The following is a 14,650-nucleotide window of genomic DNA, read 5'->3' as shown; positions in this document are numbered from 1 at the left end:
AAGTGTAATATTCCTGCAATTTTGATAGTTAACTTGAAATGAAGCATTATTTTGGAAAATGGCCCATTTATCATGTGTATATACTGATACCCTTTTAGGCACCTGACAGTGCGTGAGGTAAAGCTCCAACAGCGCCGAAGACATGCAGAGGAGCTCCTGGCATGGAAGAAACGTCTTGACCAAGAGGAGAGGGAGATCAAAAAGATGGAACAACAGGCCGTAGAGGTCAGACTGGACGATGCTGACCGCAGGAGGAAGGGCAAGAAAGGGAAGGAGAAAGAAGGGAAAAGGGAAAAAGGTGAGTATTGCTGAGTACAGCTCCATGAAGTATGCTTCTCTTATACATTATTGCTGTTTTTGTAAATATTACGTGGATGTTTACTGATGTGGTGTGTGTGTGTGTGCGTGTGTGCGTGCATGCGTGTGTGTGTGTGTTTGCGGGGATATAGATAGTAGGTAGATGTATTTCTAAAAAGATTAAGAGGACCCTACATCTGAGTGGGTGTTTCTCGGTAAAATTAATTGGATGAAAAAGGAGGGTACTGATTAATACAAAGGATACATGGTTGATTTTTTGCATGTGTCTCAGGCTATTTAGTTGAAATTCAAAAACCATTCACCCTATTACAGACAAGCCCCAGGAGAAATCTCACTCCATTTCTGAAAACCTCCCTCCATCCACCGGAAGTCCAGTTCTGGACGGGTCAAGGCTGGACGGGTCACGTCAAGGAGCCAGTGGTAGCGAGAGCTCCATAGCGGAGGACGTCCCATCCCCGGTGCACACAGCCAGCAAAACTGGTAGCTCCATTGCTGAAGATATCCAGGTAAAAGTAGAACTATATATAATATAGTTAATATAACTAATACTGGAACTTAGCAACTGCCCAACATTGGGGTCTCAACCTGAAACCTTTCATTAGGTAAATGTCCCTGATGTACTGGTCACCTGATGTATTGTCATATGGCTTGGAACGTCAGTCAATTGCTTACTTAAGTTCCAGTATCAGAGTTACACACTTTTTATTCTAATTCTACTGGATGAATAAAAACATGTCAAGGGATGGACATGGTGGAGAATAATTAACAAGCACAAAAATGACCATGCACACTCTCTTTTGTTTGTCAACCTTTATGGTTCTGACAACTGTTTTATATCTTGTTTTCAGCCTGAATATAGTAGTAGTATCTGTTACTTTTTATATTTAATATCATTGCTGGTATAAGCAACAGAAGTATAGTGTGATATAATTCACATGCATATGCATTCAGGTTATTTTTGGTGAATTAGTGGTTGTAAATATTATCTCTCAGAATTATGTATTAACCTGTTCTGTGTTGATTTCTAAAGTGAACAGCTTTGTAGAATGGTATTTATAACAGCTGATGAGGCAGTGAGAACTATACTGTTCAATGCAAAAGATTACATTTTTTGGGCAATAAGAATTGATGGGATGCAAAGAATTGCTGATCATGTCAGGCTGGTCTTACTTTTGATGTGAAAACAATTATTTGAGCAGTTGTGCATGATGTCTGTTAAGGGATGAAATGTTCATAAAAGTTGCATTGAATAAGGAATTTTTGTCCAAAAGTATTGTCCCAGGATTGTTCAAAACTCTAAACTGTTATTAGTACCACCAGCGTGTACGCTGGCGGTACTCATGGTTTTAGTCCCGACCCGTCTCGTACAGCTCCGCCGGCTCCTGCGGCTCCTGCGGCTCCGCAGGATGACGTGGGATACGAGTCACCGTTACCGCTTCTCCTCCTAGACCGCAAGGACCTGTGTCCCCATCTCTTGGATTTAGGTCACATATAATCTCAACTTGAACCCCCAGGTTTTTTTGTCTCAGTTGGTGCATTGACCTAGGCGTGACGCTCTTTGAAATGCACCCTTGTCAAAAATTTTGAAAATTCAATGCTAAATATCTCCCAAACCGATGGAATTATGGGAAAAATTACTACAGATGGCTGACCAAAAGTCATATGTGAGGATTTCAAATATGCCCTTGGATTTGACCTTTGACCTTTATTTCAAGGTCAAACAGGCCAAAATTTTCTAAAAAAGGGAATTTTTTGCTAGAAAATTTTTATTTCAGCCGATATTTAGAAACAAAACATATCTTACCTATAATATTATGAGCAGGTGTTACCCTTAGGGTCATCTTTCATTTTCGTGAGTTTGGGGTCAATCGGTGCATTTTCATGGTAGTAGCGGCCATTAGATGCCGAAACTGAAAATTCTCTCTAATTCTGGAACCGTTAATGCTAGAGACCTCTTGTTTTTTGCATTTTGTAGAACTTGTCAAGGGCAACACTGGGGGTGGTGTCCATTTTTTTTGTTTTTGATACGGCTTAGGCATTGCACTATATCAAAAAGTTCAACATCCAAAATTCAGTGGTGAAAATAAAATGTGAATTACTCAAAAATTAGCAGAGATAAGCCCTTAGTTACTATTGAACTTGAATAGGAAGTCATATACTGATAATCTGTGACCTTGAAATTGACCTTTGACCTACTTTTCACCATGAACTGAACTTTGCAAAAATTATCTCCCTTATATCTCGAAAACTGGCAGAGATATACCCATAGTTACTATTGAACCTGAACAGGAAGTCATATACTGGCAATCTAACTGTGACCTTGAAATTGACCTTTGACCTACTTTTTATGATGAACTGTACTTTGCATGTTTTCTGGCCTCTTTATCTCCAAAATTAGCAAGGAGATACCCATAGTTACTATTTAACTTGAATAGGAAATCATAGACCATGAACTGACTTTTGCATATTTTCTTGCCCCTCATATCTTCAAAACTAGCAGAGATATGCTCAGTGTTGGCCTTAGGTTTTCTCTTTTGTCAGCATATATGCAACACTGATAACACATTTCAAGGAAAACCAAAGGCCTTTTGTCTAGAAAATCACAGGAGTGATCAATGTTAGGAAAATACAGGCCAATTGGAAAATCCACTTGATTGGACCATTTTTATGCTATGTTTTTTCTTCTTTTTTTTTTTTTTTTTGCATATTTTGAAAATTCTTGTTTATTGCATAGAGCTTGTCAAGGACAAGACTGGTTGTGGTGTCCCTTTTTTTTTTTTTTTGGGGGGGGGGGGGTGGTTCCATTCGAATGCGCTTACTCCAGCTGGTGGTACAATATCCGGAGGCGGTATCGCCTCTCTGATCCTCTAGTTATTGTTATATAATTTTATGTTTTAACCAACTTGAAGTTTTAATTACAGAACAACAAATTTATCAAAAGTGTGGGTTGTGTTGTATTTTAAAAGATATTGTTCAATTACAGACACCCTCTGTCTCTGATGCCAAGAGCAAAGGCCACAACAGAAGTGAAAGTGAAAGTTCCATACAGGAAGAGGTACCCAGTGAGGTCAAAGGTGAAGTCAAGGTCAAGGGTGAAGGTCACAGAAGAAGTGGAAGTGAGAGCTCTGTTCCAGAAGAGGTTCCTTCGCATGCCAGTAGCATAGCAGAAGAGGTCCATACGGAGACTCCAAGAAAACAGAAGTAAGTTCTGCTAATTTTTTTGGAATCACTAGTGCATGAGTCTCTAAGCATGATGAGCTAGATGTATTTAATTGAGTATGAGTGACACCTGATTTAAATGGTCATCAAAGCTGAACTTTACGAACATTAAATTCCCCATATAGATGAACTTGTACCTACAGACTGTATCATTTGCCTGTGGTTTCTAGCTAAATAAAATATGCTGATTTTAACCACACACCAGCATACATTTATATGTATATCCAATCATTCGATTTAAATACAAAGCTTAAATATACACCTGTAGGATTAAACTGCATTGCCAAAATAAATAAATTAATTAATTAATTAATTAATTAATTAATTAATTAAAAAAATAGCAATAATAATAAATGAAAAGATGAAAAATGTCACTGAGTCAGAAAAGTAGCTTAATTTTTTTTTTAAACCTTATTCTATCCTCCATTCACAGACAAAAACCTAAGCCAGTTGTAACTGTGCTTTTTTTTTTCATTTGGTCTCTTTCATTCATTCAGTCATGGATTTTAAAATTCATTTGTGTGTTTTTGTGGTCTTCATTGTTTGGTTTGTCATGTAGACCAACATCTCCCATTGAGATTTTTTCATTATTTGCCCCCCCCTTCCCGCCTTCCGTATGCAGTCCATTTTCACTATAATAAATGACATATTTGCAGTTATTTGTTACTTTTCTATTTGCATCTTAGAGATACAGTAGACTACTGACTCAATTCAGATCTGTTGAGCCATGAAAATGTTCTCAAGTTACACAAAAATTTGAGTTAGAATTGTTCATACTATTTTCAGCCAATGGCAAAGAAAAAATCTGTTACAGTAGAGATTGCTAGTTTTTCCGTTTCATAGTGGTTTCATTTGCCCCTATGTGAGTCATGAAAAAAACTTTGCAATTTTGACTGCCTAATTTTAACAATTTAGGTGCAATTATGCGCTGCGTTCAAGGCATCATTTTATTCTGCATCTCTTGCATCCCTGGGCGTGTTGTACTTTCAGATCATCGTACTCCAGCGATGATACCACTCACAACGGCTCAGCTAATGGTGAATACTCCAATGACACTTTTGAGTCCACAGATACTGGAAAGAAGGAGGTATCTCGCGCCAGCAAGTTGTCCAAGGCAATCTCTAAAGGTAAGATTTAAGTAGCTGTGTTTAAAATTAACTTGACAGATATCCTTAGATATTAAGCAAAATGCCTTGTCATCAAGTTTCCATCCAGTATTTGAGGATTGTTATATTATACAAAAAGTATACCTTAATAAGTTATTGTAAAAAAAAAAATTTAAAGGCAGGAAAAAACACTACATTTATGCATTGTGTAGGTATCTAAAATTGCTGGAGTTTTGGTATGGATATTTTATTGATTGATATGATTTTCATGAATTTTGTTGTTATTATGATTTTTTTACGACTGACTTAATTTACTCAATAATGCCAGTATCTAAAATTTTATGATAATTTTCACGAAGAGAGGAATATATCAGTGACAAGTGAGCTTTGTTTTGCTTTTTTTTTTTTAAATAACTTCATGATAACTCCATATACAAACCACAGAGTTATCAAGTTACATGGACAGCGGTTACCAGCATTAAATAATGCACTACAATGAAATAGCATGGAGGTGAGACAAGCAGATGTGATTATCATTATTGACCCAGTTGATCAGGAGGCTGTATGGTATTGTACTGTATCAGCTGGTCCACCAGTCTGCTATCTAATCACTTCTACACACATTAACTACACCGCCTCAGGGGCTGAACATGCCCCGTCAGGGCCACTGCACGTGGATGAGCAATAGGGATCCATGTGTGAAATTTACATTTGGCAGGTGCTTCCATGTTAAGGTCTGAAAATGGATGGTGGTGATGAATCTTTTTTCTCTCACCATATCTGACCTCTGGGACCTATCAACTGCTTGTTGTTTTACTGTAAAATTGTTTTTAATGTGTTCGTGAGCTACATTGGTGTCATTTTTACATGATTTGATGGCAAAATGATGTTGATTTGATACAAAGTAAATAGGAAATCAATGTTTTGTAGTACTGTCCTGTGAGAGGAGAATTTATCTGGGGAACTTTATTTTTAATATTCAAATTAAGTATACGCTCACAAAATTGACTTGGTAGTTTTTCCAAGTCGGACTTTATTATATACTACTTATTGTCTCATTTGCTCATTCATTTTAAGTGGAGAGGAACAGAAAACAAACTAAGAATCACTTTAATTCATATCCCATGATTATATTTTACAACAGTCATATGGCAAAGCAAAAATAATAATTCAGTTGACGAAACTCACAAGTCGTAATTTCTGAACTAATAAGTGTAAATAAGACTAGAGGCCAGAACTAGAATGATATTTTCTCCCATTTCCCTGAAATATTTAATTCCCCTAGAATATGCACCGTCCATGTAAGACCATGTAACAAGCTGCAGTCACTGTACATTGTTTGATTAGTGTGTCAGATAGGGGACAGGGATGATACCCAGGTTATATTATGAAAATCAAAACAAGAAGTTTACCTTAAAATCGCCACAGCAGGAACACATCATGTCGTGTTAGGAAAAGTGAATGTAGGTAGGGGCACCAGCTGGATGCTATGGTTGTCATGACATATTTTGGGAAACAAGAAAGGTATTATATCTATTTTCACACATCTCATAGCACAGATCTATGAATAGGGTAGGTGTTGTTGACATTTTGTGATATGTCAGTTTGTAGACTTAGGATTTATTATTTAAGTTTTGAGTACTATTATTTTTAAGTAATTGGTTGTTATAAATTCCAATTACTTAATATAATAAATGTATTGCCTTGTAAGTGCACTTGATAGCAGATTTTCTAATGGCACAAAATTCTTCCCAAGTCTTTAAAGGTAGATTGTCAACAAATTGTTCAGGGAAAATGCTTCATATTTTATTGTGCCTTTTTATCTTTAGTCTGTAGGATAAAAGCTGATGTACTAGTAGATCTAGTCGGTTCTGGTGTAAAATGTGAATTTCTTAAGGAAAATTTTATCTTGAAAACAGGTTTATTTGTTTTCTGGATTGGCATTGCAAGTCAGTCAGTATTGTATAAATGATGACCAGTTTCTTGTCTATCTTTGATTGGCATTTTTATTGTTAAAAAAACTTAAGAATTTGGTTGTTGATGGCTGTATTCTTTCCTTTGGGACCAATTATCTAGAATAATTGTGGTATTTTTACTTCACCCAAATGGAAGAAAATTGCCTTAGTTGAGTTATGAAAAGAAAATGTGGAGAAGTTGTGTTTACATTGAGGACAGGTTGCCCATCTTTCCTATGACTTTTCTGTGTGGGTCATATGGTTGAATTCTAAGCTTGCCATTGGCAGAAAGAGCAATCAGTGTGTTCTCCTATCAGCCACCTTGCCCATGAGGGGGCTAAGCAAGGCAACTACATTAATTTTTTTTTTTCATTTATGTATTCTACATTTATATATTTTATTGTTGCTATTTATCTTGGAAAATTGAACTTCTTTGAACCTGCAATTGTGGATCCTGTGTCTCGTCTCTTTCAGAAGGAAATCTTTCACTGAAGTCTCCACGATCTCCGCGCTCACCTTTTGCCAATCGTCGTAAAAGTTCTGAGACAAGCGAGTCTGAAGAATCTTTCTCATATGCTCAATCAGGTAAATACTTCAGCATTAACGAATTGCAGGGGAAAAATGCAAAACTATATTTTATGATGCAACTTGCCTTTAACAATTCCATCTAAAAATACAATTTCAGTCAGGAATAATTAAGTTGCAAATACTTTTAACACTCAAACCAAGTATTTTGTCTTAAGCCAAGTACTTTGTGTTTTGAGCAATGTTTTATCTACTAAATCCAGAGACGGCCTCAGACCAGAGTGATGTGGAGGGGAGAATTCGAGCTCTGGCGGAAGACCTGAAGAGACGCAAAATTGAAGCTGAACGGCTGAAACGTGAACAGAAGAAGAGACACAAGGAGAGACTGAGGGCTCAGGAGGCATCCCTGAAGAAACAAATAGAGGTAGGGGTGTCAGAAGATGTCACCAGAATCTAGTTTTACACAGTTTTTTTTTTTTTTTTAGCCCTTAAGCATTCACTTCGTGTGTGGGTGTGTGTGTGTGTGTGTGTGTGTGTGTGTGTGTGTGTGTGTGTGTGTGTGTGTGCGGGTGTGTGTGTAAATGCATCAGAACAAGTTTTAACGTGAAAGTTGAAAATCACTTTCTTAAGCTAAGGTTATGCTATAAGATTATTCTTCTCTGTCTTTAAATTGCTCCCATGGTTATTCTCTTGACAAATGATTTTTTCCAATTTTTTGAGTATGTTCTTTTTTAGGCCTACGACAATGTAATTGTCCAAATAAAACAGGACCTGACCAAGGAACTAGAACTAGAACCAGTCAAGGGGTCCGTCAAACCTCAGATCAAACAACCCAGAGTTGCAGAAAAGAAAACATTGCACAAGCACGAAGATGTGCCCCAGCTTGAGATTGTGAAGCAGAGGAGTGAATCTAGAGAGAGCTCCATCGCCGAGGAGGGGAAAGAAGGCGGAGAACCCGGCACCCCAGTTACCGCACAATCACCAAGGCTATCACCCTCTCCTCAACTTGATGGTAAGCTGACCACTGCATTTACTTGAAGATCTTGCAAGGATTCATCAAGATTTTACTCATCAAGATTTTACACTTATTTCATTCTATGATTAATGTGTAACCTGCAGATAAGCAGTGTAGACATATAATTCTTTCTGTTTAAATTGATTTGGTATTGAAACTGATAGTTTCATATTTATTTGTCGAAATATTTCTTAGATAAAACCTGTATGTTTAATTTTAAAAAGTGAATAAGTCACAAAAACTCATTTCACACCTATATTGTCTTATATTTTCAGATACTCTTAAATACCAATCTCCTCTGCGTTCTGAAGCCTCGACCCCAACACGACCCTCATCATTGCCCAAGTTCTTGCCAGATACCCTACGTCTTCAGCGTAGCCCCACACGTGAAGAATCAAAATCCAGAGCTGAAGAAAGGTCAAGGTCAATCTCAGAAGAGTTGGCAAAGTCTGGATCAGAAATAAGTGAGGAAATAGGGGAAGACATTTTCTCCCCTAGAAGTGAAGCATCAGAAAAGTCTTCTGGAGATATGATTCTTAAGTTTGATGGTGTTGGAGGAGGAAGTGTTGCTGAACAAATCTCTGAGAGGTCAAGGTCAGTGAAGGACACTGCGAGGTCAAAGTCACAGGATGGAACCAAAAAGTCAGAGACTGAGGAGTATGACTATGGGGAGGACTTCACCAAGGCAACAGAGGAGCAGACTGAGGTGCAAAAATCTCTCAAGTCTGTGGAGTCAGAAATACAAGAAGACATTGAAAGTGAAGCTGATTTGAACAGTCAGAAATCAGACGCATCAACACACAGTCAAAGGTCAGTGAAGAGTCAGCATTCGGCTGCTTCCTCACACAGTCAAAAGTCTTGGAGGAGTCAGAGGTCAGAGTCATCAGTTAGAAGTAGAAAATCAGATGTAAGCCACAAGTCTGAAGTTTCTGAGAGGAGCAAGAGATCAGAAGTCTCGAAGGCTGATAGTGAAAGGTCAAAGGGCACTAGGTCGAGGTCAGCCAGCGAGGCTTCTGAAGCCAGCTATTCAGATGACTTCTCATCTTCCTCAGAGAAAAAATCTGTGAAATCTGACATTTCTAGAGCCAGCTCGCGGCATTCTCAGAGGTCTGTCCAACAAGATGAGAAGACTGCCAGCGTTGGCGAAAGCATCCATAGCGAGGATGAGGTCAGCGAACGTTTATCAGTGCAGAGTCAGGACAGTGAGCAGTCGGGACAGATGCTGGATTTGTCACGCACCAAGGGGGCTGTAGAGGATGAAGATCGCACGCCAGTTCAGTCACCCTCATGGCTGGTCCATGAAGAACCTAGGATACTGGACACCAGCACCCCCCTTGCAGAGCCTCTCACACGGTTTAGCATAGGGGACAGGGTATTGATAGACAGCTCCAAACCAGGGAGACTTTTGTACAAAGGCACCACATTATTTTCAGATGGGATTATGGCAGGTGTGGAGCTGGATACAGCAGAAGGAGAGGGGGATGGGACAAAAAATGGTGTCCATTACTTTGACTGTAAACCAATGCATGGGGTGTTTGTGACTGCAGATAGATGTCAGCACCTTCCAGCAGAATTTGAAGTAAAAGCAAGACAGGACAAAGAAGATATTGAGGAGGAGGAGGCTCCCAGTGAACACACTGTCACAGAAGAAGTTCCCCCTGAGGAGCCACCAAAATCACCAGAATATTCAGATGATTTTGATGGGTCAGAGGTTGCAGGTGAGGGTCAAAAGTCCCGAAGTGAGGGCCGGGAGTTGAGAGGTGAAGGTCAGGAAGCAATTTCTGTTAAAAGTGAGGAGAAAGAGGAATCTATTCAGGAAGAGGTGTCCGTTGCCACAGATAGTGAGCTGGAGCGGGTAATTAGCTCTGCTGCACAAGCTGTTGAACAGTTTGAAGAAACATCCCCAAGAGATGTGGATGAACATGTTTTGTCATCAACTGCTGTGACGCCTAGAGATTCTGTCCCAGAGGATACCAGACAACAGGGGGCAGCACCAGCCAGAAACCTTGACACTGTAGTGGATAAAATAACAGATAGTCTTACTGCAATGATTATCAAGGATTCTGTGACTGTTATTGGAAAAATAGCAGAGAAGCAGGGCAACAGTACACAGGGTAGAAATGATTCCAAGGAAATTGTGGAAAAGGAGTCCGAGGGAAAAGAGAAACCACACACGCCATTCTTGGATCTGCTAACAAAAGAACAGGAACAGTTTGATGAGAGTGTCGAAGACTTTGAGGAAGATTTCCAGAGAGAGCTACAGGCCTCTCCCGAGACCCCTGCAGTTCTACCTGCTCAGAAAGCCGACATTGTGCCACAGTTGCCCAAACCCAGTGAAGATAGTGCCAAAACTTCAGAAAAGGACATCACCACCAATACAGTCCTCAACGACTTGCTCAATGATGCCATCTCAGATATGCTCAGCATACGAAGGAAACAAACTGAAAAATTTGCAGCTGAGACTCAAACTGAACAGTCCTCTTTAAAGCCAGATACCCCTGAAGATCTCCCCAAAACCCCGGTGACCCCAGATCCAGAGAGTCCAGTGGCCGTGGACAAGCTGACCCCAGACGTTGACCTTACAGATGAGGACTTGTTCTCAAGGGTCACCATCAGAGAGAGGGAGGAGTTGCAAGCAGACACCCCACTTCCTGCCAGACCAGTGTCACCTGTCTTTGGAGGAAGTCAGGTGAGTTTAAGGAAAGACATGTGACTTGTGGTTTTACCCAATTTTTTTCCTGCATGTCTGATATTATTGGTTTCTTGTTACTCCAGTGTTTTCAGTAGCTACGTATCTGGTCACATTTAGAAAAACTAAACTATATTGCTCCTGATACAGCCTCTCCGTCATCAAAGCACTCCTATGATATATTTTACAAACATATGCTGGACAAGTGTCAGAAAAAATAACAAAAATTAGATTTTTTTAGTGCTTTGCTAGACTTGCATTTTTCACTGGAACAGTAGTAATCTACACATACAAAAAGATCCCTTCCCCACATCTACAGTGTGGTTTTTGGGTGTTATAGTACACTGAAGTTATCTACCCTTCTTTACTGCCATACACCCTGCTACTGAGGTACAGTGACCCATCCTTAGAATGCTCTGATGTACAGTGCTCTAGTAAAAATGTGGTTTGCGGGTGTTATTATACTTGCGGATTATGTGCAGGAGGGAGTTTATTGATAATGTTATAACAATAGTTTAAATCTAACCCACAGCATGGCATATCTGCTCTGGATTTGCTGGGACTGGAGGAGTTTGGAGGCAACGAGTGGATGGATGACGACTTTGGGCTTAGTCTTCAGAGACAGATACCAGACAAGCCACCTCCTCCCTACCCAGGTACTGCCATGGAGCTAGGTAAGGAGAACATCCCCCCTCTCTCTCTCTCTCTCTTCTTATTCTTCACTCTCTCTCTCTCTCTCTCTCTCTCTCTCTCTCTCTCTCTCTCACACACACACACACACGTACACACACACACAAACACCTACAGGCCTTCTCGATTTATTAGGAAATTAGGATTGTTGTGTATTGTAATCATGCCCCCCTCCCTCCCGCCAATCCCAAATATTGCTGCATGCCTATTTTGTCTTTAACCGTCCCTATATTTCTGAGTACACTTTGTACTATTGGAAGACTGCATTTGGCATGGTACTATCACTCAAACATCCACCCAACCCACGCTCCTGTCTTTAAAAACTTACCCAAGGGGCTGCATTGAACAGGGCAATCAATGTCCCACCCTCTCCCACCCCTGTCTTCCAACTGGATACACTCTGCTGTATTCCCCTTTCCATATACATTTATACACCCAATCATACATTGCACAGGGCAGACTAACGAATTTAGATAATATCCTATGTACCATTATGGTGTATTGGCCTTCTGTTACCCACATTTCTGTAGGGCTAACCTCACCCAAACTTGCCAGGTATACACGAAAGAACAGGGTGTTATTGACTGAAGGTGGCGCCTGTGGTCCCCACTGGAATTGTGCCCCATCTTAAAATCTCCCACCCCAGATTTATGAATATCCCCAGTGGCGCCCCCCCCCCCCTTTAAGTGACCCCCTAGGACACACCTACTACTATCTGCCATGCTCAAGATACACATCTGTACAGGAATAAGACACACTATTATTCAAGTTTGGTCGCATATATTGTACCTGTAAAGTAAAGATATTTATGCTCTTTGAGTCTGGATCATGGTTTTCAGGGTACAAATTGTCACTTCTTAATTGGCCCCCTACTGGCAGTAATAATTGATTGGTATCAATATATATATATTTTTTTATTTTATTTATTTATTTATTATTATTAATATTATTTATTTTATTTTATTTTTTGTAGCACCGAAGCAGGAGTACTCAAAGTTGGATCTCCAAAAGTTAACAGAAGAGCTGTTTTATGCCGTCCCCCATAAAAAAGAGGAGGTGATCAAATTAACGTGGAATGCAGTCGATGCTTTCTGGGCTGCTAGGCGCTATGGAGAGCCCTTTGACTCTGTGACGCCACCTGGTGATTATTTTACATCTGAGGACAGAGGGCAAGATATAGAGGCTACAAGTAGGAGAGTTTACAAAAAGATGATATTTGAACTTGTTGGTGATTTAATCAAAGACATCTATGCAGATGAGGAGGATTTGACACCTGAACCTTGGGAAAAGCCACGAAAAATTCAGCACCGCTATTACAAGGGCAAGGCACCGCCAACTACATGTGATCACTTGAAGGAAGTGGTGGAGCATCATGTGTTGAACTTAACAGGTCTTTCCAAAAGACCTAAGATGGATGAGAAGACTGTTAAACTAGGAGGGCGCAAGAAGAAAGATTTGGTAGATTTGATCTTAGTCCAAGAGTTACGAGAAGAAGAACCTTCATGGGTAAATTACGATGACGATGAATTAGCTGTGAAATTTCAGCTTGCTGATGCCATATTTGACTCTTTGCTTGTGGAAACTGGTAAAGTTTTTACAGATGCTTTACAGAGATATGAAAGCAGGACAAACTCATCAAATTGAGTGTGGGTATTATCCATTTTGCCTAGATTAAAGTGTTTTTAAGGGGAAGGGGGGTGAAAAAAAGCGAGCCTTTTTGTACCTTTATATTTGCCTTAAATTGATATGAATTGCTTGATACATTTATACAGCAATGGGCAGCTTAACCTGATATCAGTGTAGAGAGACTTCATTACTGATTTACTAGTAAAAATACAATTGGAAATATGAAATAATAGCAGTAGTCCATGGGAATAGAAATACAGCTTTGCCTATAAAGCAGAACTGAATTGTTTATTTGTATTGAATGAAAGTAGATGAAGCAGGTAATTTTTAAGATTCAGAAAGGGTATTCAGGCATGTGTTATGAAACTTGTACACAATGTTTATGGTATGTAAATATATATATGCAGATGTCCAGTTCATTTGTGATATGCTTGTAAATAGTCAACTGATCTCAGATAATTGGAATAGAAATCACGTTTCACAAGTTATCACCCCGAGTGAATGCGGATTGGGTGAATGCCGATTGGTTGGTGTGGTTGACATTATATCATTGAGCAAACAGCAAGTATTGTATTATTTATTGCACTAAATTGATGGATGAAATTGATTTTGTGTTAAATTAATTTGCCCCAATGTTATGACTAGAGGCGGACTTTATATTTTGAATGTAGATGCTAGAGTTAGATACAACATTGACCTGCGTAAGTGTAATAATATACATGACATTTTAAATTTAAGAATGAATGATCTGTAGCAAGTTTGTTTTGATGTTTGAAAGTAATTTTTATAGCTTCATTTCATTGAGATTGGTGAAGATGGCATGAAGTCTTCTATGTTGAGGTTGAAGTATGAATCCTATCATTTCTTTATATCAAGCTGCTTTAGAAGTTTTTGTAAATGTGTAAATAATTTGCAACAATTTTCTGTGAATATAAACAAATACAAAAATTAGAAATTGTTACTTGATTCATTTTTTTTTTTTTTTTGATACTATGAGTAAAAATTTTAAGTATTCCCCATGGGTTCTTAAGTTTTGATGCATTCACTAATATTTTTAAATATTAAAATTTAACAAAGGTACCAAATATTAAGTATTTGGAATCACTGTTTTTGGTCTAGTATTATGCTTTTTTTTTCTTTTCTGTTCACCAGTAGAGGGAGATGGGAATTCCTGACAACTTTGGCAATACTCGGCCTTGTAGCAATTGGCTCTCTGGCCTGAAAAGAAAGGGGAAACAAAAATTGGGATGTACTGGATTTTCAAATATCTTGGGACCGTATTTTTTATATGAAAGAGAAACTTAACAACATATTTTTATATCTTTTTTTCCTTTTACATCCTTTTAAAAACATCTTTAATGCACCACAGCAACGCGTATCTTTTGCATTGGACTGCAGTGGAAGGAGGATAGCAGTTGAACAACTTTACTTTGGTTTCTTATAAAAAGACATTCTCTTATCGTTCTTACTTTATTTTCTTGTTATAATAAAAAGGTTTTATGTTTCT

General features: G+C 38.8%; 1 protein-coding gene across 1 annotated transcript in view; it reads left to right on the top strand.

The window, feature by feature from the left end:
- LOC106175264 (centrosome-associated protein 350) overlaps nucleotides 1–14,098 on the top strand; it is a 44,415-nt gene extending 30,317 nt beyond the window's left edge. Inside the window, exons 37-46 of the mRNA XM_087010105.1 lie at nucleotides 99–298; nucleotides 631–824; nucleotides 3,302–3,519; nucleotides 4,528–4,664; nucleotides 7,073–7,183; nucleotides 7,387–7,547; nucleotides 7,859–8,135; nucleotides 8,414–10,827; nucleotides 11,360–11,501; nucleotides 12,491–14,098. Coding sequence (XP_086866231.1) covers nucleotides 99–298; nucleotides 631–824; nucleotides 3,302–3,519; nucleotides 4,528–4,664; nucleotides 7,073–7,183; nucleotides 7,387–7,547; nucleotides 7,859–8,135; nucleotides 8,414–10,827; nucleotides 11,360–11,501; nucleotides 12,491–13,161 — 4,525 coding nt within the window. The 3' untranslated portion in view covers nucleotides 13,162–14,098. The remainder of the gene's footprint in view (nucleotides 1–98; nucleotides 299–630; nucleotides 825–3,301; nucleotides 3,520–4,527; nucleotides 4,665–7,072; nucleotides 7,184–7,386; nucleotides 7,548–7,858; nucleotides 8,136–8,413; nucleotides 10,828–11,359; nucleotides 11,502–12,490) is intronic.
- Nucleotides 14,099–14,650: the final 552 nt, after the last annotated feature.

Source organism: Lingula anatina, chromosome 3 (genome assembly GCF_051362555.1).
Source record: "Lingula anatina isolate TDL-2025a chromosome 3, LinAna3.0, whole genome shotgun sequence".
NCBI classification, from domain to species: domain Eukaryota; kingdom Metazoa; phylum Brachiopoda; class Lingulata; order Lingulida; family Lingulidae; genus Lingula; species Lingula anatina.
The sequence above is the reverse complement of the archived record's forward strand: the minus strand, read 5'-3'. Positions and strand labels throughout refer to the sequence as shown.